This window comes from Thermobia domestica, chromosome 11 (genome assembly GCF_964235325.1).
Source record: "Thermobia domestica chromosome 11, izTheDome1.hap1.1, whole genome shotgun sequence".
In the NCBI taxonomy this organism is placed as follows: domain Eukaryota; kingdom Metazoa; phylum Arthropoda; class Insecta; order Zygentoma; family Lepismatidae; genus Thermobia; species Thermobia domestica.
In genome coordinates, this window is record NC_137464.1 from 94,273,530 (window position 1) to 94,297,967 (window position 24,438).

Below are 24,438 nucleotides of genomic sequence, written 5' to 3' on the forward strand. Positions count from 1 at the left end.
CGACCCAGAAGGACTTGAGCTGCAGGTATGAAAGTGTGAGACTATTCAACACAGACCCCTCGAAGGTCAACACACTTGGCACTTCGATGCTGCAACTTCTCCAACCCCTTGGCGAGTAAGGTGGGTGGTCAATGCACTGAAACCCTAGGTCCCTCAGAAAATCCATTGTTTTGCTAGCCTTGTGGACGGGAGCATTGTCCTGCAAGAACAAGACACCTTGAGTCAACTTTCCCCGGCGCTTTTCTTTAATAGAGTCCTTTACCTTAGCCAGCAGACTGCAGTAATACTCTGCAGTTATGGTTTGGCCCTTTGGAAGGTAGTCTGAGAGCAAAACACTATCCTTATCCCAGAACTAGCAGCATTCACCCCGCTTCGCTGCGGTCACCCCGGAACGCAATAAACTTTGTTACTTAGATAATTTTTACTTTTTCGCTTTCAAGTGATATGATAAAAACCATAGAAGATTGCACTAAATGTTAACATTATATCGCCTGTCATTTATGTTAACCCGCCCCGCTTCGCTGCGGTCACCCCCGAACGCAATAAACTTTGTTACTTAGATAATTTTTACTTTTTCGCTTTCAAGTGATATGATAAAAACCATTATAACGCCTGTCATTTATGTTAACCCGCCGAGTGACACGGTCATGCGGGTTGCATATAAATACGTTTATTTTTATACCTATGATGAACTAACAAAGGATTTGTACGTAATGGACACCTGAATGGTCAATTATCTCAAGACACTGGTAATTGAAAATTAAAGTGATATGATAAAAACCATCTAGGGTCCAAATCCTAATAACCCCCCAAAAATAAAAGAAATTGGTTCAGCCGTATTAGCGTGATGAGCGGACAAAGGATTTGTACGTTCTCTTTTATATATATAGATAGACCTTATCCCAGAATATTGAGGCAAGCACCTTCCCTGCGAACTTTTGTGCTTTGAATTTTTTGGGCCTTGGAGATCCTGAGTGGCGCCACTCGCATGACAGCTGTTTGGTTTCCGGAGCAAAGTAATGCAACCACGTTTCATCCTGGGTAACAAGCCGATTCAAAAAATCGTCCTTGGAGTTCGCAAAATGCCGTAAAATCACCTGCGATGATTTCACACGCTTGCGTTTCTGATTCGCGTTCAAACATTTCGGAATCCATTTCGCAGAAAGCTTGCGCATGTCCAAGTGATCATGGATTATTGACCTAACACGTTCTTTGGATATATGCACTTTGTCAGCTACCTCCTGAAGCGAAATCCGTCTGTTGCTCAAAATCAGGTCATGAACCTGGTCCACTTTTTCCGGAGTTTACACTGACCCTGGCCTGCCACACCTGTCACCATCTTCTGTTGAAAATTCACCACGCTTGAAGTTCTCACACCATTTCTTCAGAGTGGAGTATGAAGGGCACTGTCCACCAATAGTTCTAGCATGCAATCATGGATTTCCTTGGGCGACTTCTGTTGCAGGAAGAAGAACTTCATTACACCTCGCAACTCTTCTTTGGTGAATTTGACATCTGGCTTCGCCATGGTTCATTCAATTACCTATAAAATAAAAACCGTTCATGGTAGAATCGTGAAATTTGGTACTTGAACATATAAAAGACCAAAATTTCACATGACATCAATTACATTAGGATAGTACATTCGGAAGGGGGTCGGGCCGAGAACTTATCAGCCGACCCTCGTATTTCCCCTAAAGGGTTTTTGAGAATGTAAAAGGTAAGTTTGGGTGAATGTCGAAGGAAAGTTACATTTTTGAACCTAATTTTTCTCGGGGATACAATGGCCCTGCCATAGAGCGCTCACCCCTGGTGCGTGAGGTCCCTGGTTCGATCATAGCTAGTGTCAAATGCATTTTGTAGTGGACAAACACCGTGTGTTTAGGTTTCCTGAAGGTTCTCCCGTTTCCTCTAGTTTTCATCATAAGACCGTTTCATGTATCTCATCATCGCTGTCTTCCTTAGCTTTGGCGCATATCGTAGGACGTTAAACTCAAAGAAAACTAAAAATAAAATTACGTAATTAAGTAACAAACTGTATAGCCTATGAAACCCAGAGGATTAATGCCACATTCACGAAAGTTCTCTAATGTCTTCTGTTCTTAGCCTAATCGATCCAATTTCTAGTTTATATTGCTATTTCTGCGAGATCCATCTTAATACTGTCCTCCCAACTACACTTAGGCCTTCTTAATGGTCTTAATAAAATTACATAACTAAATTACAATACAAAAATATTTTTATTTAAACTACATACATAAGTAAATGTTATATACTCTACTTTTCTTTTGCTTTCACATCCATCTTATTTACAAAAGATACGTAATCTTCTAGGTCTCAAACAGTAATTATTTTTATCTGAGTAGATTTATTCCTTGTGGTGGTATTGTTAAATATTTATTTAGGATTTGTTTCTTGAATTTAACAAACTAGGAGCGAAAAGTGGGCAAGGCCGTCTAACGTAGACAAATTGTTGGTGGAGAGGTGTATGTTATTGCTGTACTCTTGAAGAAACTACTTTGACAATACAAGGTAGCCAGTAGTTGAGGACAATTGAGGAATGTGGTAACAATTTCTAACATCAGGAATAACATCGAAAAGTATACATACTCTGAAACTAGTCGCCTACACAATAATTTCGGAAAATAATACATACAACTATACAAATATTGACTACACTACTGTTAAAAGATGATGTAGCGCTTCCGCTATAAAATTCTCCTCTAATATGTTGTTGAGGTGTGTATTGTAGAACCAGATATTGGCGGGGTAGTAACTTCACTCGCTCCATTGAAACTGTGTCCCTGGAAGTATATTTAAAATTTTATTAACCAACATATAACAAGTATACAATATTACAATAAAACCTACCCAGTTGAGCCCATAACAGATGTAATTTCAAGCAAATTTGGAAATATGGAGTTGATATGGTCTTTTCCAGTTCATGACTGAGTACAATCCATCATCACTAGCGTACGCAGGAATTTATTTCGGGAGGGGTCCAAACTCAATATGAGGGTATTTTATATTAAAATTCCTAAAATTACCCCTAAAATTAGGCTAAATTTATACAAAAGTCGAAATTTCGGGGGGTGTCCGGACCCCCAGGACCCATCCTCTCCGTACGTCCCTGTCCATCATAAAATATATTGTCAAAATACGAGATGGAAATGATTTTCCTTTTGGGTACGATAGCTCCAGAAAGAAGACAGACTAATTCAACTGGCAACATCTGGCCAGTTCGCTCATCGGAACACTCATAACGCCGACGCCTCACTGGTAGTACGATCACAGAAAAATCTGTGATAGAGTGATGACGTATTAGGCCACCGTAATGACAGTCAGTCTCTCAGCCACCCCAGAAAAGAACTCATTCTGTTGTGAATAGAGTACAATGTAGCCAAAGAAGTTATTTATGCATTTGCTTAGACACATATTGAGCAGAATCTCTGGATATCGAGCCGAGGCTGATGGGAGCGAGAGATAATGCAGAGAGAGAGACACGAGTTCATTGATCACGTATTGTGCTCAAGTGATATGCAGCCGAGGAAGATGGCTATCGTTTATTCTCATTTTCAACAAATTTAAAAAGTTCGTTACTGAATTCTCTATGTCTGTCTCTGTGTGTATCTGTTATTTGCAATTTTTTCAATTTTGAGCCCTCCATTCGATAGAGCATAAAAAACTGTAATTTTTCGCGTCACTCTTAGCATACTCGAGATATTGGCCAAAAATGTTCCGATTTCGGGAGATTTAAAGAGCCATATCTTGTAAACTATAAGTCTTAAAGAGATCATACTGATGTTGATCAATACCTAGAGGGCGATGAACATTTTGGTACCAAATATTAACCGGTGGTTACTAGCCAACTAGCCACCGTTCCCCAGATATTGGCAAAAAAAGTTCGGATTTCGGTAGATTCAAAGAGCGATATATCGGGAACCGTAAGCTATAGAGAAAGGATATTTTGTGAATTTTTCAATTTTGAGCCCTCCATTTTAAGCATGTGTCTTCGGTAAACAACATATCGTAGAACGTTTTAACAAAACTCTTAAACAAAATATGTGGAAAATATTTAGTAATCAAGGAAATTATAAATGAATAGATATATTACAAGAATTGTTTAATGAATATAATAATCAAAGTACATAGAACACTTGGTATAAAGCCTGTAGAAAGTAATAAGAAAAATAATTCTTTCTAAGTTCGTTCTGACAATGCCCTTATATCATTCTCAACTGGTTTAGTCAAAATCAGACGGGGACTACATTTGGTTAGATAAATCGGAAGCGAAAAAGCAGGAACTTTTTAAAAAGACGAGTTACTCACTGGAAGCAAAGAATATTCTGATATTGAATTCTAACCATATATCTTTTTAAAATTCAATAATATTTTCAATGTGTTTGATGAATCATTTAACTGTAATAGAGGTAATTAAAATATAGGTATTTGCTTTGGTTAAATTTTATTTTCATATGAGTTATACGTACTTCCATAGCTACAATATACAGTATTCAGACTGTTATTAATATTTAATTTTAGAATAATTATCATATGATTATTTCGAACCTGAACGTTCACCATTAATATAATCCATATATTTTACTTCTCAATTCATCTCTCAATTAGTTTCTATAATCTTTATGGTTATATCGTAAAGCACTAGATGCATCCCAACAACTATAATCAACTTTCTCATTGTTTGCTAGGAGAGCTTATATGATCAAAACGTGGCAGATATAACGTGATCCTTGCTGCACATAAACTCGTTGAATATGAGACAAAGCTTTGATCCATTGTTGATTGTTTCCTGTCCTATATTGCATCTTGGCTTGGCCCTTCTAATCTGAGCTCAATATGTGGTTAGGCTATTTGTGGTGACCACAGCCAGCTTACTACAAAAGGAAACATTCACTAACATGTTACTTTTCTCTTTCTTTTCACCTTCAAACGAAAGATATACAAAACGGTCACTGAGGTATCGTGTGGAAATCACATAATTTTTAGGAGTGTCTAATAGATACCGAATCTGTGAAAAGGATAAGAGTAATATTAGAGAAAAGTGTGGATGGTAAACGGAAAATTCTACATTAATATTCTCAAATAAATATTAATAAATATTAATAATTCTATATTAAGATAATAAAGATAATATTTAATATTCTTTAAAATTCTATTCTCAAATAAGTGTCGTATTCTTTGTATGTTGGCTGCGGAACAAAATTACTGGATTATCTCCGTCTATTCATGGGCCCTTCATTAATATTTATCTCTCATAACTAGAGTTTACAAGAACCAACATGACGGTCAACATGTTGTTAGTTATTTGGAGTGTAACTTGACTTTGTGTCACTTTGTCAGTGTCAAGAGACATGGAGCTATTGGGAAACGTGAGATTAAAACATCTCAAACTTTCACTGGGAATCGAGTCACGTGTCCCGTACATGTGATCATTTCAAGCACTAAGTTATGTAGTGTATTCAGAATCGAGTCATTTATAAAATATTATTATTATTATTATTATGTTATTGTTCCCTTGCTTTGGTTATTATTTTTACTACGGCATTGTAGTTTTTGTTTTACGAATTTAATTTCTCACTTGTTATCAACTGGAGCATGCTGGGAGTTTGCTGGCTCGCCATGTAAAAATTCTCAGATGCTTCAGTTGACGTAATTGCCTGGTGAGTTTAACTTCATTTTTATAGCTTATCAAATTTTCTATAGTTTTGTGACAGTATAATTGAGTCTTGCCAGTAATATACGTATTGCAGATCAGTTTAAATATATACATATATTTATGTGAATCTTACGAGTATTAGTTCATAAATTTTCATACAGAAAAATTATAATTATTTGTCATTTTTTTAATCTTGTGGCTGACGCCATTTTTGTAACATAAGAAAAAAGGGCTATTGTGTCCTCGTGATCAAGGCCATTTTTGAACAAAATTAAAATATTACATATCCACAACTTAGAGTTGACAAGGGTTGAATTAAATAGCGTTTAGTTTCTTGTTGAATATTTTTGATTATTAAAAAATACAATTGTAATTTTTTGACTTTTTTATATTTCTAAAACCAGCAGTATAACCTCAATAGTATATAGAATTCATGTATGTATTTTAGCCAGAAACCAAATTAGATTCTCGGGAAGTTAATTTACTCATCCAGATGTGTGACTGTTTTGTCTCTCTGGCCTTGCAGCCTGCTTTCCAATACATGTTTGGATTTATTCAATTTTGTCTTGGGTGAGTTGTGGGGATGGAGAGAGGAAATGGTTACAGTTACGTTCATTGACTCTAATTTTAATTTGGGAGTTATTTTTAAGAGAATTACATTAGTTAACTTAGGTGAGAAACATATAAACTACATAAGATACAGAACATCTCAAGCAAAATCCTTACCTTGAAATGTAATTCTGCTTGTTTCCAGAAAGATAGACGTTTCCTTTAGATGGAAAATGATGCAGTAACTGAAGATTAAGCTCCTGTGTTCTGTTTGCTATATTAACTAATACAACGTAGCTTTCTGAATTCATTAATTCCCTTTAAAATAGAGAAAAGAAATATAAAGTGCTCATGAGCTATAGAAACAGAGAAATATCAACGCTGAAATTGTAATTAAAATTATTCACTCAAGTAGTTTATTTTAATTAAAATTAAAATACCGTTATAAATAATTTAACAAACTGTTACATGGTGTAAAGTAGGTATTTTAGAGTAGCTAACTATTTGACCGGCCGCTGGTTATGACATCATACAACAGACGACCAATTTCCACAGTCATAGTTAATATCTCAAAAGTAACGGTCACTTTTTCCCCATGATACTGTACTTTCTAAACACTCGACCAGTTATTTCTAATTGCTCCCTCATTATTCACATTTTGCTGCCTCCATTCCGAGTAAACCATACAAAGAAAACAAGAAGCCGATATGAAACCTGGTCTTGTAGATGCGCTATTCGTAGATCTATGACTCCTAGCATACTGCAAACACTTGTATTTATTACATTTCCTTACCTCGACACATCTTCAATTTTTTTCATCTATATCTTATGGACATTTCTCCGATCGGAAAACTATACTCCTACATCACACGACATGACTCTAATAGATATTCACGAAACCTAATTTTGATATTTTCCTTCGTTTTAACGTTTTATCATTTTTCTTCTACGCCCTTTTCTCACTTAACTGGGCTTGGTTTGCCGGATTGCTGTTCTTCGCCTGTTTCTATCTTGTGTCATATCCACTGTGATACTACGCTGCACTATATTATTCTTCACACAATCTCACCGCTTCTTCTTTGACTGGTCTCGCCCTCTTTTCCCATTCAGTTCTACAGCATCCACTCGGTAAGATACGTATTCCGAAGGTCTTGTTATATTCCCAAACTACCTTTTTCTACTCTTTCTACTATTGGTCTCACCTTTACTGTCCCTCGGATCAATTCAGTATTAATTCTATTATTCTACGTCATTTCACACATACACCACAGCATTTTCATCTCCGCAATATGCAACTTCTGCTTCTCTCTCTCTTCTTCATCGTTCAACATTCCCTTCCGTATAATATACAAGATCTCACTAGACTTTGAAAACTTTCTCTTTAAGGCGTACTGGTAAATTATTGTCAGACAATATTTCCCCCACTTGTTTCCATTTTGTCCAACCACTGCTAATTCTGCTTTTTATATCTTCTATTCTTGTATTTTCCTGCAGTACTTCAATTTCTTTGTCATTATTAGCTCTTCTTTGTCTAGTTCTATTCTTGTATTTTCAATTACAACTTTCCTGAACGGAAACAAAAATATTTTCTTAATTTTACTAATTCTATGTATTTTGCTCTCGAATGCTTCTCTCCAGATATCTAATTCTCTAGAGTGCTGCCTTGGCTTCACTCATCAGTACACTGTCGTCAGCAAATAGTATATTCCGATACGCGAACTCTTGGGTACCCTTTGTAAACTTGTCCATCACACGTGCAGAAAGGAATGTGCTAAATCTCGATCCCTGGTGGGCTCCCACTTTAGCTATGAACTGTTCTGTTATTCTACACTCGATCCTCACTCCTGTCATATATTCATCACACACATCTTGCATTATACAGCTGTATGTGTTCGGAACACACTTCTTCGGTGCCCACCAAGGAAGATCTCGTGGAAGTCAATCATACGCTTTCTCTTGGTCGATAAAAACCTTATGGAGGTCCTTCTGCTATTCTCTGTATTTTTCCATTTACATCCAATATCTACCGTCCTGAAATTAAATGAGCTCTTTGTTATTTCGGTCTCTACTCTGAATCTTTCTTCTACCACTCTTTTCCAGAGCTTCATTACATGGTTCATAAGTTTTATTCCCCTATAGCTACCACATTCCTGCACATCTCCACTGTTTTAAAAATTTGGCACAACGTAGCTGCTTCTTCATTCGTTTGGCATATTTCCTGTTTCTAACATCCTATTATAGAGTCAAATAAACCATTGAACTTCTTCACTTAAACTTTTCCATGCTTCAATAGGAATATTATCCGGTCCTGGGACTTTACCACTTCATCTTTTTCATGTCATTTTCTATTTCTACCATAGTCACAGGCCAATCCAGTCCCTGATTTGTGGGTAGATTTTTAGCAACTTTCCCTTGGCTTTCTTCCTTGAGAATTTTCTGGAAATATTTCTTCCACGCTTTGTATTTTCTCCTCATTTGCCAGAACCTCGTTCTTTTTACCCTTGAGACCGTGCCCATGCGAAATATCTTTCATTTGCTCTCTCTTATTTTGAAAGCTTGTATATCATCTTTGATCCCTCTTTGGTTTCCAGGTTATTGGACAACTTATCATAAACGTGTCTTTTGATACACTCACCGCCTTCTTGACGTTCTTCTTTGCTTCTTTGGAGCTCTCTAGGTCTTATTGATTGGCAGAATTCTGCCAGTTTTTGTATCGTTCCATTTCTTTCCTTCTCAGCTGCTTGAACTCCATTATTCCACCACCACGTTTCCTTATCAATGAGGCTCTTGATTTAATTTATTCCACAACTTTTCTTGGTGTTTCCCTGAGGGTAACTGATTCTCAGATTCATTCCTCTTCCACATGCATCTTTTCTCCATTTATTTGCAATAATTGCAATGTGGTAATTTTCCTTCGAATACTTTTAGCACTTGTTTCATTTAGTTTCCACCACTTTGTTCGGATTGGAACATATTATTTCTTTTGTCCTTCTTTTTACTTGCAAATATTTGCTACTACGAAGCAGTGTTGCTTCGTTAGAGTCTCACCTGGTATTACTTTGCATGATCTTGTATTACCTAGGTTTTGTCTCCTCTGTAAGATGAAGTCAATTATTAATATTATTTTAAAACATTAAAACGGCAAAACCACTGTGATTTTTACTTACTTACGTAGTTCTCCTAACGTGAGAAGACTCGTGTTCTTTTTGCAATACGTTTCCATTTTTTTGTTTATTGCTGTTTTTTAATCGGTTTTCGATCTACTAATGTTTGTGTATACTTTGTCTTTCCACTGGAATGTTTTACTCTGCCTCTGTGTCTTTCAGTTTCAACTCGTTATGTAATGTTTCTTTTTCTCTTCTTTGGATGTGTCTCCCGATTGTGACCTTCTCCGAGTTATTGATGTTATATTCTTGTCTAATGTACTTATTTTAATTATCCTTTGCCTGATCCTATAGGTTTCATTTTTCAATTCTATGGGCCCGAAGTCATGGTCGATCGAAGAAAATTTTCTAGAGAGGGGAAATTCCATGCTATATTGCTATATTACATTTGGTATTTAATATACTTGGTTTGCTATATTACGTATACATTTTCGTGAGTCAGAGGATGCGAGCCACACCCTGACCTCCCCTTCGGGCGCCCATGCCCGAAGCCATTGTGTAGTGTCTGTTTTCAAATATAAAAAGTCTCTACTCTGTTTGACATGATATTGTCTATGTTTTCCGCTTACGTATCAGAATTACGTCTAACGCTAATTATGTTGTGAAACTTCTCTTCTTATCTTGAAATCAGCCTAAATATTCTGTTCCATACACCTAATATTTCTACCATTTAACTTATTACCGACCAGAACTTCTTGCTTTAGATTGGAAGAATATTGTTCCCGGAATTTGGATAAACTTCTATGTTGTTTCAATCTCTTTAAATTACGCGTATTCACTCAGCAAAAAGAAAGAAACTAGTTCTACTATGACGCACCAACAATAATAAATACAAGATTGTCACTATCCTATTTGAAGCTATGTGTTCATACATAGACACGTTTATCTAAAAGAGTAGAAGCGATTGCTCATTATCTTCCAGACAGGTAGAAACATGAAATTTCCGCAGAGTACTCTTGTCACCATGAACACAAGAAGTAAAAACCTTAAGAGAACAAGTATGCTAAGAGAGTAAAGGGAAATTAAATTTTCCGCCAGAAAATGAGTGTCCCACTAATCCTCGAAGCTAGAGAAATAAAACTTGGTATATAGGCTTGTTAGTACACATTAGGAAATATATGTTTCAGCGTTTTCGAAAATTCCACACATAAAGAGCATTTTATAACAGTTACATTTCCCTTTCTCAAATCAGAAGGTCCCCAATATGAGGTATTGCTTAGATTGATGTGAAAATCAGTATATAAATTATCTATTAAGAGCAAGGTAATAAGGTAAAGTAAGGATAGTTCGTACACAATTCAATAAACTTGCATACAATAAACAGTATTGAAGCAATACCGTTCAGATGATACTGTGTAGTTAAGTGTCTTGTGCACAATACCAGACCCACAGTCCAGTGGTGCCCACCCCTCCTCATGTCCATGACGCACCCCCCTCAATTGTCTATCCGTAGGTGTTCTTCCATGAAAAGAATCTTTTCGATTAATTTTTACACCCCCTCAAACATACTTATATAGATTTTTAACTCCCCCAAATATTTCAATGACGCAGTTTGCGTCATAGCTCCCCTTTGTGGGCACCCCTGCCACAGTCGTTGTTTAAAGTGATTGTGTTCTTAGTGGTGGCCGGTTTCCTAAACACTAATTTTGGAGGATTTCTTTTACAAAGGAAGGGGAGATCGAGATTGCAGTGATACTACAGAAACAAGAAAATCCTCAAGAAAATATAAAATATATATTTGAAACATGACACAACTGATAGTGAACAGTTATCGACACTATGAAAACACACTTATAAACTGTGCTACCAAAATAACGAACAATATTTAGGTATATAGACAGTTACGTAAAGGATAAAACCGCTGTGAAACCAATATTTACCTCAAGTCCATAGCCAGAGCACTAAGACAGGAAAAGCAGAGACCATCTTAGGAGAGGGTACAACCCTCATGCATAGGGCTACATTCCAACAAACAACTGAAAGTTTCAGGGAATTAAAGGTGGTCACAGAGCGGCTCAGTCCTTTGGTCATCCCCACAATATGGGCATTTCTCTTATTATTGCGTTCAATGGATGTCTGAGCGACCTCTTCTACTTCATGATTGCGCGAATTATCCTATTTGAGTATGGAATATCGAATCCGCAGAGCTCGAGTACAATTTTTCAGATTTACGGTAAACTACGTGAAAGCTAGTTTCAATAATGAAATAGCTCAAATACGCATTATTTTTTTGAATATTATCATCACAATCTTCCTATGAATTTACACTGAGTGTTTGGAAAAAGGTACGCATTTACTTTGCACCATTCACGCAAAACATGAAACATATTTCTCAGCGAACAGTTTCTATTGACACATGAATATAACGACTCAATTTGGAAAGCTACCAATTCTTCGTTCGTTACAACTCGCAACATCCTTATCTCCTCCCCTCTGTCCCGCACGCGAACTTCCCTACTGTGTAATCCTTCCTTACTATATCTTATGTGATTTATGTGTTTCAAAAAATGCTGCTCCTAAATGGGAAATAAGAGAAATTTCTACAACATCCGAATTTTCGATTATTTATTCCACGCACGTAGCCAGGATTTCGTGAGGGGGGGGGGGTTCGTGACTGAAATATTGTGGGCATCACACCAGGGGTTTGATCATTCTAAACTATTTTACTGGAACATTGAGACGAGCCTAATTACTCTTCAAAGTTGTTTAGCTCTTCTCAATAAAATTTGAGTCTTTAGTTGTTGTTTTTATAAATCTTCTTGTATGTTTTGCCATCTTATCCATAATTTCGATAGTTTCGAGGAATACTGTATTTCCGGTGGAGAAATTCCTAGAACATTCCAGACTTTTATATTTTTAATCATTTACGTTCTTTTCCCCTTTTAGATTTCCTTGCTAATAATAATTAGTTATTATAATTGTCATAATAATACATAGTAACTATTTAATTAATATATATCAATATTTAGTTGAACCGATATTAAGGTTATAGTAATTGAGCGAAAAAGAATCTAGTTTTCATTCCGGAAGGACAAAGGAAACGCGCGTAGACAGAGGAAGAAGAAGAAGAAGAATAAAGCAAGGTTGAACACAAAATGGACGCTACGATGTAGCTAGCAACAAATCCAGTTATTGCTTTAAAAAAGATTAATCTATGATCTAAGAGCAAGACGAATGATGACTTAAGTAAATCAGAGAGTGGTGAGAAGCTTCATGAACAAAGGAAATACACCCTCCATTCCAAAAGAAACCGATCTTTTGAAAACAAATAGTACCACTAGTGCCATCTGTTGTAATATTTTACCGGTAGATGGCGTAGTCCCTCATTGACAACTGGTATAAATGTCATGACATTTGGATGCACGGCAACAAAGTTATTGCGTTTCAATTGTCAGTGTGTTGTGTACATCGGTCGGAAAATGAGTTTCAAACAACGAGCTGCAATTGAGTTTTGTGTTAAACTGGGTAAAACTTTTAGTGAAACGTACCAAATGCTACAAAATTCATATGGTGATGAGTGTCTATCCCGTACGCAAGTTTACGAGTGGTTCATGCGATTCAAATCGGGTAGAGAGACGCTGGATGATGACGAAAGATCAGGCCGTCCCAGAACCGGATTATCGGAAGAAGACATCGAAAAAGTGCGTGAATTCATCAAACATAACAAAAAATCGTCGGTGAAAGTTATTGAAATGGAATTAGGCATTCCTCAAACAACCGCATACCGCATTTTGACCGAAGTTTTGGGCCTTAAGAAGGTTAATTCGCGGTTTGTACCACACAAACTCACCGAAGACCAAAAAGTTGATCGAATTGCGCATTGCAAAGACATCGTTAAAAGTGCTCGGCAGGATCGAAACTTCTTGAAATCGATTGTAACTGGTGACGAGACTTGGTGTTTTGAATATGAGCCCGAAACAAAGAGGCAAAGTGCTGAATGGAGAGCGCCGGATGAAGGAACATCCAAAAAAAAGTCGCTTGGTGAAGTCAAAAGTTAAGGTGATGCTGATTTGTTTTTACGATTCAAAAGGAATTATCCACAAAGAATTTGTTCAGCCCGGCCAGACAGTCACTGGAGAGTTTTACTTGGGCGTCATGAAGCGTTTGCTGGCAAGAATTCGTCGTATTCGGCCCGAATATCGCGAAATCGGCAGTTGGACTCTTTTGGACGGTAATGCACCATCACATCGTTCGCGACTTGTAACTGAATTTTTGGTCAAAAATCACATTATTCGGTTGCATCATCCGCCCTATTCACCAGATCTCGCTCCTTGCGATTTCTATCTGTTCCCGAAACTACATTTGGCGATGAAAGGAAAGTGGCACGCATCGATTGATGCCATTGAGAAGGCGACGACCGCCGTCCTAAAGACCATTCCAATAAAGGACATGGAGAAGTCGTTTGACAACTTGTTGGAGCGTGCAAATATGTGTATCGATGCAGAAGGGGAATACATTGATTAATGAAAATGATTTGTTCCAAAATGTACATTGCTTTTTTGTTTTTTTAAAACGTTCGGTTTCTTTTGGAATGGAGGGTGTATATCATAATCGGATTTCAGTGTTCTCTCTCAAGTTGTCTGTAGGTACGTCCATACTAATACGGTTCCTTTAGTTTTCTAATTAATTATCCCATTTATCTAGATTCCTGAATACTTAGACACTTGTCTTGGGAACATGTTAGTTCTTGTAGTGTATAAGGTAATTCTGTACCGCTTCCTCAGTAGCCAGGTCAGTGTTAACATTTTTCGTGAACTAAATAATCTGTAATGCTCGTCTTGTAGCACACTAGAGATGTTACGAGGGTAAAGATAATACAAATGAATTTTGATATGGGACTACCTAGCATAGGTTGGTTAGATATGGTGGTCTAATTTGAACGCCTACGATGTAAGTTGTTTATAGTTAGAATTTTTCCATAGTGCTGTGATATAGAGATACAAAATTATATAAATATAAAGCGAAGCAGATGTAGTAATGGAACAAGTGTATAAATATTGAGATGAAGGTGTAAAGAAATCGTTTCCATTATAACTCGGCCAGCATTCAAGTAGCCCTAGATTGTAAAATGACCCGTAGTTTCTAAGTTATGTCACTATCGAAGCATTGTGTAAATCTTTATATGTTTGAAACGTAACTGATATTATTATTCTCATCAACTGATAAGGCCTGAAATGTGTAAGTTACGAATATGGGAGGAATGCGAATCTAACGTTTCTAGTGAAATATTAGTGAATGTTTCAAGCCTTAGTGTGTTCACTTCCACTTATGGTTTTCTCCCCATAACTCATTATCCTAATATAACACGTGTCTGGAATCTAACTGTTCACGTCTGAAGTGTCACAATGTATTCGACCGCATGAAAGAAGTTTCGGACTGGATACAACTATTTTTAGAATTTCTAACGTTTATGTTAATATCAATTATAGAATTACTTTCTGGTGTATAGACACAACTGAGATAGTTTTTCAACTTCTGAACGGGGACCTAGCAACTCGGTGTCAAGTTGCAATGCATAAATACGTTGTTCTAGTCAACTGTCTTACGGAATGACATTCTACTTAAGGTGATTATGATTTTTTCTTTCTTTTGCTTATGAAGTTATATTAATAAAACTCTCTTCAATCAATAATTATTTTTATTCCATGGTAATATTAGCTTGATAGTATACAATTAAGTTAAGGTATTCTTAATTTAACTATAAAATTAGTTATTTAAGGTTGCTAGTGTTCGATAATGTTGTCAAGGACTTGGAGAGTATATTGTTTGGATATCTTTTTCTTTTCTGATTAAGGATTTCATATATATATATATATATATATATATATATATATATATATATATATATATATATATTTGGTCTAGGAATTAACTCGTGCGGGTGGACAAGAGATGGCGCAACGAACGGAGCGTCCCACAGTTCCGTGTATCCACACATGTGTTGCAAACCCCTGTCATCGCGTATCGTTCGTAGTATAGGGCAGTGGATTAAAGCGTCAACAACACCAGTTTGTAGTTAAGTGAACATGGCGCAATTTGTGCCTGATAAAGTGTTTTTGCGGGGTGTCCTGCTGCATTACTTTAACATGCAGAAAAGTGCGACTGAAAGTCATCGTATTTTGGTGGAAGTGTATGGTGACCATGCTCTAGCTGAGCGAACGTGTCAGAAGCGGTTTGCACGGTTTAGAAGTGGTGATTTCGGCTTGGCAGACCAAGAGCGAGCTGGACAGCCAAAAAAATTTCAAGACGAAGAATTGACAGCATTGCTCGAGCAGGATTCGTGTCAAACGCAGGAACAACTTGCAGCAGCATTAGGCGTTGATCAAACAACAGTCTCCAAACGCTTGAAAGCCATGGGAATGATTCAAAAGATGTCACATTGGGTTCCACATGAATTGAAAGACAGAGACGTTGAAAGACGAAAAACCATTTGCGAATTGCTGCTTCAACGACAGAGCAGAAAGGGGTTTCTACATCGAATTATTACGGGTGATGAGAAGTGGATCCATTACGAGAACCCTAAACGAAAAAAGGCCTGGGTGAAACCAGGTGAACCAGGTCCATCACAACCAAAACGAGATATTCACTGTGCAAAGGTTAAGCTGTGCATATGGTGGGATATGAAAGGTGTGGTGTACTATGAGCTGCTGCAACCGGGTGAAACTATGAATGGAGAACGTTATCGAGGACAATTAATGCGTTTGAAGCAAGCTCTGGCCAGAACACGACCAGAATGGGAGAACAGACATGATAAACTTATTGTTCAACATGATAACGCTCGCCCACATGTCGCAAAACCGGTCAAAACCTATTTAGAAAATGTCGGATGGGAAGTTTTACCCCACCCGCCGTATTCACCAGACGTTGCTCCTTCGGACTACTACTTGTTCGATTGCATGAAAAACGATTTGATTGGACAGCGGTTTACTTCTTCAGAAGATATCGAAACATGGGTCTCTGACTGGATCGCTTCCAAGGATGAGGACTTCTTTCGCCACGGAATCCGTACATTGCCTGACAGATGGGCGAAAGTGGTGGCTAGCGATGGACAATATTTTTCTTAAGGTATTTATGTATTTTGTGTTTGTACTACAGCTTCAATGTGTGCGTACCAACCGCACGAATTAATTCCTAGACCAAATATATATATATTACTCCCGTTGCGCACTGGTTTAATATTTAATCACTTAATCAACTAACTGACTTTAGGCATTGTTTATAGGGTAAGGTGACTCTCTCAGGCCACGCTAAACCGTGATTAGCGTACGGCTCCTGACATGCCAACAGTGAGGAGGGATCGTTACAACATATACTGGTTCGTTTAGGCAGGATTTCGTCACGGGGGGGGGGGGGGGTCGTGACATGAAACACTGAAGGCCCAATCAATCTAAACTACTTTACTATCAACATATATTGGTGTGTTATGGCAATAAAATGAGGATATGCTGGTAAGTATTTTAATAACAACCTACGAAGAAATCTCGAGTAAAATAAAAAAAAAGTATTGAGAATGATTTTACAATATTTACGTTCTTCCTCTGTTTATTCAAATATAACAATTTTCCTTTCATTACGACCTCAACTATTATAAAAGTACACATTCACTATTATAAAAAGTACTCTCATGTCCAAAATGATTGTCGCATATCTACGACTGTCTTCTTGTAAGAATATAATTTGATAATGATTTTGCAGGGTACTATTAATACTGATACCATTTGTATAATCGGGAAATGTATAGACCCTATTTGTGGTAAATTTCATAGGAAAAGAATCGTAAATACGAAAATTAGAGTGATTAAAACGAAATGGTGCTAAATAGAGAAGAAAGTTTTGTTTTTGTTTTATTGTTCTAATTTACTGCTCTTTTGACAAAATTTTCCACTTACATGCCTTTGCCGATTATACACATACTAACATTGTAAGAAATACCGGGCGAATTCGTTATCAAATTATACTCCTACAACAACATATTTATAGACATTCGAGAATAGTTTTGGACATGTGTGTACAAACTCAATAATGTCTTGTAAAATATATTACAATATCTGCGCTCTGTTGAATCAAATGTTAACAAAACTTCCTTTTCACATAATTTTTTTGTTTTTATTATTCCTTCAACTACTGTCTGTTCCAAATGACAGGTTGAAGGCGTAGGAGAAAATTGTTTTTAAAATAACATGTTTGATACTGCAAGGGTGCGATGACGAAACATTGTGATCAAAAATGTCCACGCTGTTACACAACCGGCATTATGCTTTCAGAAGCTTGAAATCTCCCTGACTAGTAGCGGAAATTCTAAGAATTGCGTAACTTCCGAAAATTTCAAATTCCCTGACTCTTCCAGGATATCCCACTCACCTCGCCACCATGTATTGGAAGTAATACAAATCTCCTCATAAGAAATAGTAACCAAAAGCTTTCTGTAGTTTACGCCGATTCTTCTTTTTCTCACTTCATTTAGTTTTATTCTTCCTTAATTTTTTTCATTTCTGGTCTCGAAGGGGAAGGGACCCCCTTGGCTACGTGCATGATTTATTCAGAAAGTGCTGAATGTGAGGATTAGTCCTTAAGTTGTAACTATGTATCATAACTTCGGGGTGACGTAAAGATAAAGTGCACAAAAGGTCTCTACGTGGTGGTGCATTAATAGTTCATTTACTCTTGTTGAGCTTCACAACAAAATACCCTATACGGAATAGCAATTGCTATAATCAGGAAAATACTTTATGGAACCCTATATATCTTAAGAAAAAACTCTCACCTAGCAAACACGAAAATATTATCAAAATAGTCCATGATTAAGTTTCCTTTTTGGATGGCTGGTTTACTTCTGGCATTTTGAAGCTTTTTATACACTTGCAAATGGCTTCCTTCTTCTCGTCTTTGTTCATCAACATTCAGACGTCGGTAGTTGCTATTGACTGGCAACCAGGTTCTGAAGTTCTTTGAAAACCCTACAAAAGAGAAAGCACTCTTTTAGTACTTATTGTGATCAGTAGATGTCAAAAAGTCGAAAACGAAGGCCATGTTCATGCAATAGGTTGCACTAAGATTGCCCAATTTGAGAAATAAAATTACCGGCATCCGCTATTCCTAAAAATAGATGAAGAATAATTGTATTTTTAACCTTGCAATGTATATAGACGTGTTCAAATTATTAGACTCAACATTCAGTTTCTGAATATCTTACTGTTCTTACAATATTACGTCAGAAAACGCGTTTGAACTTAATGCAAATTACTGTTCTGTAACTCTGTTCTAATTTCTTGTGGTCATAGCACATGCTTTTCCATATCAATTAAACAAATGCGTACGTGACATTTTAAATATAAATACTATATAGTGTGTGTATCGAAATTGGAGACAAACAATGAAATGGAATACTTACAAGAAAATGATCTCTCACACAAAGATTACTATTTCGTATGAAATCTTTCTATTCTTTATTCCTTTATGGCATGCTATTTACGAGTTTAGCACATTTTGACTTCAATTCAGTATCATGATACCACAAATTAGTGATCTCGATCAATTGATGTTTGGTGGTAATATGCTTCTTCTTTAGCTTTTTCTTCATGAAGCTCCAGGGGTTTTCAATCGGGTTCATATCAGGACTATTGCCCGGCTACGGAAGAACACGAATTTCGATGCTCTCGAAGAATTTTGTCACAGTTTTGCCCCGGTGGCATGGAGCTCCATCATGCATAAAGATGAAGCGTGCGTCGTCAAACCAGATTGCAGTCTGGAGAAGCAGTTCTTCTTGAAGAACTTGTAGGTATTGGTCGTACTTCATTGTTCCCTCTATTAAATGCAGTTTCCCAGGCCCGAAGACAAACATCACACCCCAGACCATGACTGAATTTAGGATGCTTCACTGCATGTTGGAGGGATTCCAACTTGAATTCTTCCCCAGGTCGACGTCGCACATATTGTGAACATTCATCAGACACGAAGACACATGATTCATGACTGAAACACCTATTCTCCAACCATCAGCAGTCCAATGTTCTAGGCCTAGTGCCTATTCGAGGTGCTTCTTTGCCATGATTGGAGTAATTTTTGCTTTCTTTCTTGGCCTGAGTGCTTTTATTCCCTCAGCACAAAGAAGCCTTCGAACATTTTCAGGCGAAATGTCTATACCATACTCAGCCATTTTTAAGTCTCTAGAAGTTGCGTTTTTGTTTCCCAGAGTCAATCTTTTTAGTTTTTTGATACCTCTTAGCGATAGCTTTGGATTTCGCCCACACTTCTTAAGCCTATTTTGCTGATACATTTTCTTATTGTTAATCGCGACGGAAATTTTACTCACAGATTTTTGCCCTACCCCAACTCTAATAGCAATTTTTGTTGTGTATATCTTCCTTCGGCCAAAAGTGCTTTGACAACTTCCACTTTACGCGAAAAAACGTCTCTGGCTTTTCAAATTATGCCGCGATTACAGGACTTCATAGAATAAAAGATTAATACACAAAACACGACAAGATCACTTTAAACTGGCCCATTCGAACAGTTGAACGCTTTGACTGTTGTAACTGCTCACGACTGCAACCACAATACTTCAGACTGTAACTTGTTGTTAGACTGAAACCACAATAGCTGTCTACAACTGAAATACCACTTTCAGAACTCCCTCCCCTCTACTATGCAATATCCTGTTTAACGGTGATATCACTACTTCAAGTGTACAGTAAACAAATGAAGAATCCTATATTGGTGGTTTAAACCACTAAATTACATGTTCTAGAACTCCGAAATTAGGACTGCAACAACATTTTCGCATTTTTCGAGAGTGAGTCTAATAATTTGAACACGTCTGTAGTTGAGCCTGAAAAACTACCGGTTAATTGGTGACCCTAGTCTGTATTGTTAATAGTCTTTTATTTATAAATTTTGATAAAATCTTAAATAGAGAAGCAATCAGAGGAAGTTTATCAATACAATTAAACATACAATAAATTTATAATTGACGTCAAAATAAACTATGTACAGACCTAAGCTACGGTTCTTCAATATCTGCTTGTTTACATATTTGATGTTCGTTGATTTCTAAAGCTTTTGCATTTTCAGATGCATCTGTTGTTTGTATTAGATTAATTCGAGTAGACAAATCATGGTTATAAGTTACATCAAGAATCTCTATTGCAGCTTTCAAAGGAACGATTTTCTGTTTTTCCCAGAAGAAATTGATAATGTTTGATAGACCAAAATATTATCATATAATAAATAAATAATGGGGAAAACTGACCAATTAAACTCGGCTTAAGAAACAAAAGGCATCTTATTCCCATCATTAGATTCTAACAAAGTACTAATGAAGAGATGGTACCTTTCTGCAAAAAGCCTTTAAAAATCCTAACTAATTAGGTTCATAATCGCCCCCCTCGCAAATTTTCCTAATTCACCTTAAGTCCCTCTCAAACAAATAATACTATGGAAAAAAGGTTTAAAATTCCTAACAAATCTAGTTCTTAAATCACTGTCCGTGAAAGAGGCACAATCTTTTGCGACTTCTCTATCTATGATGAGGCTAAAAGTCTAAAACAACAAATCCAGATAATTTCCACTTTCTGTAGAGTATTAAAGTATATTCTCGCCAAACGATTCCATCCACTCTTACTGGACCGAACCGACAACTTATGAATTGAAGGCACTAAACTATTAAAGCATCATGCATAATACTACGTGTAAATCATGAAATTCCGCAGAAAATATTACTAGGAAGCATGTTTGGTAAGGGAGAGTATAATCTTTCCAAGCCATAAGAATGATAGATGTTTACCTATATATTTACAGTATATACTTGAACTCGGGAGTTCGCGAGAACAATGCTTTTGTATTGTGTTTTAAAATATATCAGGACAAATACTCTTTTTTTAAAGTTTTATCCGCCATATATATCTAGCTTACACTCACTTTAGCCGAAAGTTATAAATAAAGAGTGCACCTTGACACTAAAGAGAGATTTTGTTTGCCTTGCCACTGAAAAGGAACGTTAAGTCTTAACTATATCTTCACTCAACACCTGGCTCTACCATGCAAAAGCGTCTTCGCCTGTAAGATTATGTTGAATTACTGTCCCTCCTACAGGGAGTAAATAACCTACCTGCATTTTTTGATGCATCCCATTGCATGGGCGTTCTCTCTGGATCTCTGGATTGTTGTTGATAGAGACGTGGTCCAGCATTTCTACCGCTTGGATCAACTGTGTCTTGCCAGCTGATATGCGTATCCTCCATACCAATCTCCTCGCCATAGTACGTTACAGGAGTACCTGGCAATAGCAAGCTAATGGCATTCAAACTGTCCACAAAATCACTACCAAATCTAGTTGCAACGCGATGGTTGTCGTGATTGCCAATCTGGAAAATTCAAAAGTTTCCCGTTAGAAAAAAGTACAACAGTTCCTATTAGCAAAACTAACGCTTCAAAAGTAGATTGTATCCACGCTATCTCTTTAGTTCCATTCAAAATAATACGAAAATAGTCGTCCTGAATTAATTTAATCGTCAGACTAATAAATATCGCCCCTTTACAAATTAGAATGTACTCTCATGTCCAAAATTATTGTCGCATGTCTATAAATGTGTTGTTGTAGGAATATAATTTGATAATGAATTCGCCCGGTATTTCTTATAATGTTAGTATGTGTATAATCGGCAAAGATATGTATGTGGCAAATTTCAGGTTAAAAGAGCAGTAAATAAGAACAACAAAACGAAAATAAAACTTTCTTGTCCATTTAGCAACATTTTGTTTTACTCATTCTAATTTTCGTATTTGTAATTCTTTCCCTATGAAACTTACCACAAATATACATTTCCCGATTATACACATAGTATCAGTATTAAAAGTTCCCTGCAAGATCATTAGCAAATTATATTCTTACAAGAAACAGTTATAGATATGCGACAATCATTTTGGACATGACTGTATGTGTTCAAAAGTAAAAGCCTCGAAACCGAGAACTTTATCGGGGGCAGGTACACTTTTTAGTGTTTTATAGTTGTTCACAAATAAACCTGTAATCTTCAGCTATTCCTCAAAAAGATTACTAAACTATACCTGAAAAATCCACATAAGAAGCGATCAAAATTTGTTGAAACATTTCACTCAATAAGTATATGCGAGAGGTTAGCGCTCTTATTTTGCAAACGGAAGATTCAAATATTGCAACTGGCCATCCTCACTGAAGTTTCCAAAGTTTTCCACCAGTACCATCAACCGAATCACATAATTATATCTTTAAATCAGGGTTCACCAAATTTGAGCAAATTCTGCTGTGCAAAGTGCAATAAACACCGCGAAACCGTAGAATACGTACGGTACATTCTTTGATTGAGTTTTCAAACTGTCAAAAGGAATCAAGACAAATCACAAAGATTAGACTATCTAGATATGTTATTAGAGTTCATAAATTCAGAACATACGAAAAACAGCATTTAATACGAGCTAGTATTAAACTTTACAGTTATATGTGTTTAATAAAACTGCCGTTTAGATTTTCGATCTATGCTGTGTAAGAATGGGGAGTCTGTATCTGTCCATCAGTAGCACAGCAAAAATGGTAAGAAATATAAGGAAACTAATTCAGTTTCCTATGTATAGAGCTTTTGCAACAGAAAGTGGTAGAAATCTGCCTTTTCCGATGTTAATATTGATCGTCATAGAGCAAAAAAGGTATTTTGATACAGATTATGTATCCCAAGAATAGAGCCTATCTTTTTATCACTCACCTGGAAACGGAAGTAGTGAAGCCCATCGTAATTTCAGATATCAGTATTAAACCTCTCGGTTTCTCTAGGTGACGGCTGACTTAGGTGAAATTCCAAAATCAGACAGTTCAGAAACCATATTCTATGCCAATGAACGAACCACATTATTCACGCGTTCAATAAGGTCGTCCGCTGGCACAGATTTCCATCCTTAGCTACTCTCATCGAGTATATCGGTAAGTCTTTCTTTATAATCTCTGTAGCACTTGTGGACACAATAGTCACTTATAAAGTTCCCGCCGTAATCTTTACTCATTCGACAATGAATTGCGACTGTATTATGCTCTTTCGCCTGGGAAATCGTATATTACTGTACAGGGTGGACTATAATTAGGTATATATAGGGTGTTTCAAAACAACACTGACAACGTTTGGGAGGTGATTCCTGACACCAAGATAAGACAAAAAGTATAGACCGCCCTGGATGCACAAATGCTTCCTTTCGGAGTTATAGGCTGCCGGAAACATGAAAAAATCAACTTTAAGACTCAATAGCTCCAAAACTATGGGAACTACCGTAGTCGGATCAAGATTTCACTTAGGAACTAGTATGTGCAAAATTTAAATGTTCAAGTTTCAGAATCCTGTGGTATTTTCGGAACAATTTTTATAGAGGTAGTTGGAGGGTACTTCAAATTATGTGCCCGTAGCCAAACTCCCTCTATAAAAATTGCTCTGTGAGTACCTTAGAATTCTGAAACATGTATTTTTGGATAGCACACATATTATTTCCTAAGTGAAGTCTTGTCTGACTACGGTAGGGCCCATAGTTTTGGAGTTATTGACCTTTAAAGTTCATTTTTTCATGTTTTCGGCAGCCTATAACTCCGAAAGAAAGGATTTGTGCACCCAGGTTAATCTATACTTTTCCCCTTATCTTGGTGTCAGGAATTGCCTCCCAAACGTTTTCGGTGTTGTTTTGAAACACCCTGTATTTCAAAGATTGCGGTAAAGAAATTAGCAACATAGCTTGAACATAAAATTATACATAAACACATTACTCTCATATCTTTGCTTACAAGAATTTTAATCTCTGTTCTCCCCGGCATGGTCCACCAATGCACCATCCAAATCAATACATACCTGGAGACGAAGAGCAACATTGTCAGTTTGATAGACCCGTATTGGTATCCTGTGGAACTCTTCTGTGTTAACTTCCAGTAATTCGGTCAAATTGCGTATGTGATGTTGATACACTTTGTCTTTTAAAACACCCCATAAGAAAAGTCAGGTGGTGGCAAATCGGGAGATTGAGCTCCGTCCCACCTCCGCG

At 36.8% G+C, this 24,438-nt stretch overlaps 1 protein-coding gene across 1 annotated transcript in view; it reads right to left on the minus strand.

Annotated features, from left to right (window-relative positions):
* Window positions 1–2,221: 2,221 nt before the first annotated feature.
* Window positions 2,222–24,438, minus strand: part of LOC145664295 (maltase 2-like) — a 77,062-nt gene continuing 54,845 nt past the window's right edge. The window contains exons 7-10 of the mRNA XM_081730834.1: window positions 21,497–21,752; window positions 18,155–18,347; window positions 6,404–6,544; window positions 2,222–2,804 (exon numbers count right to left, since the gene is read on the minus strand). Coding sequence (XP_081586960.1) covers window positions 2,618–2,804; window positions 6,404–6,544; window positions 18,155–18,347; window positions 21,497–21,752 — 777 coding nt within the window. The 3' untranslated portion in view covers window positions 2,222–2,617. The remainder of the gene's footprint in view (window positions 2,805–6,403; window positions 6,545–18,154; window positions 18,348–21,496; window positions 21,753–24,438) is intronic.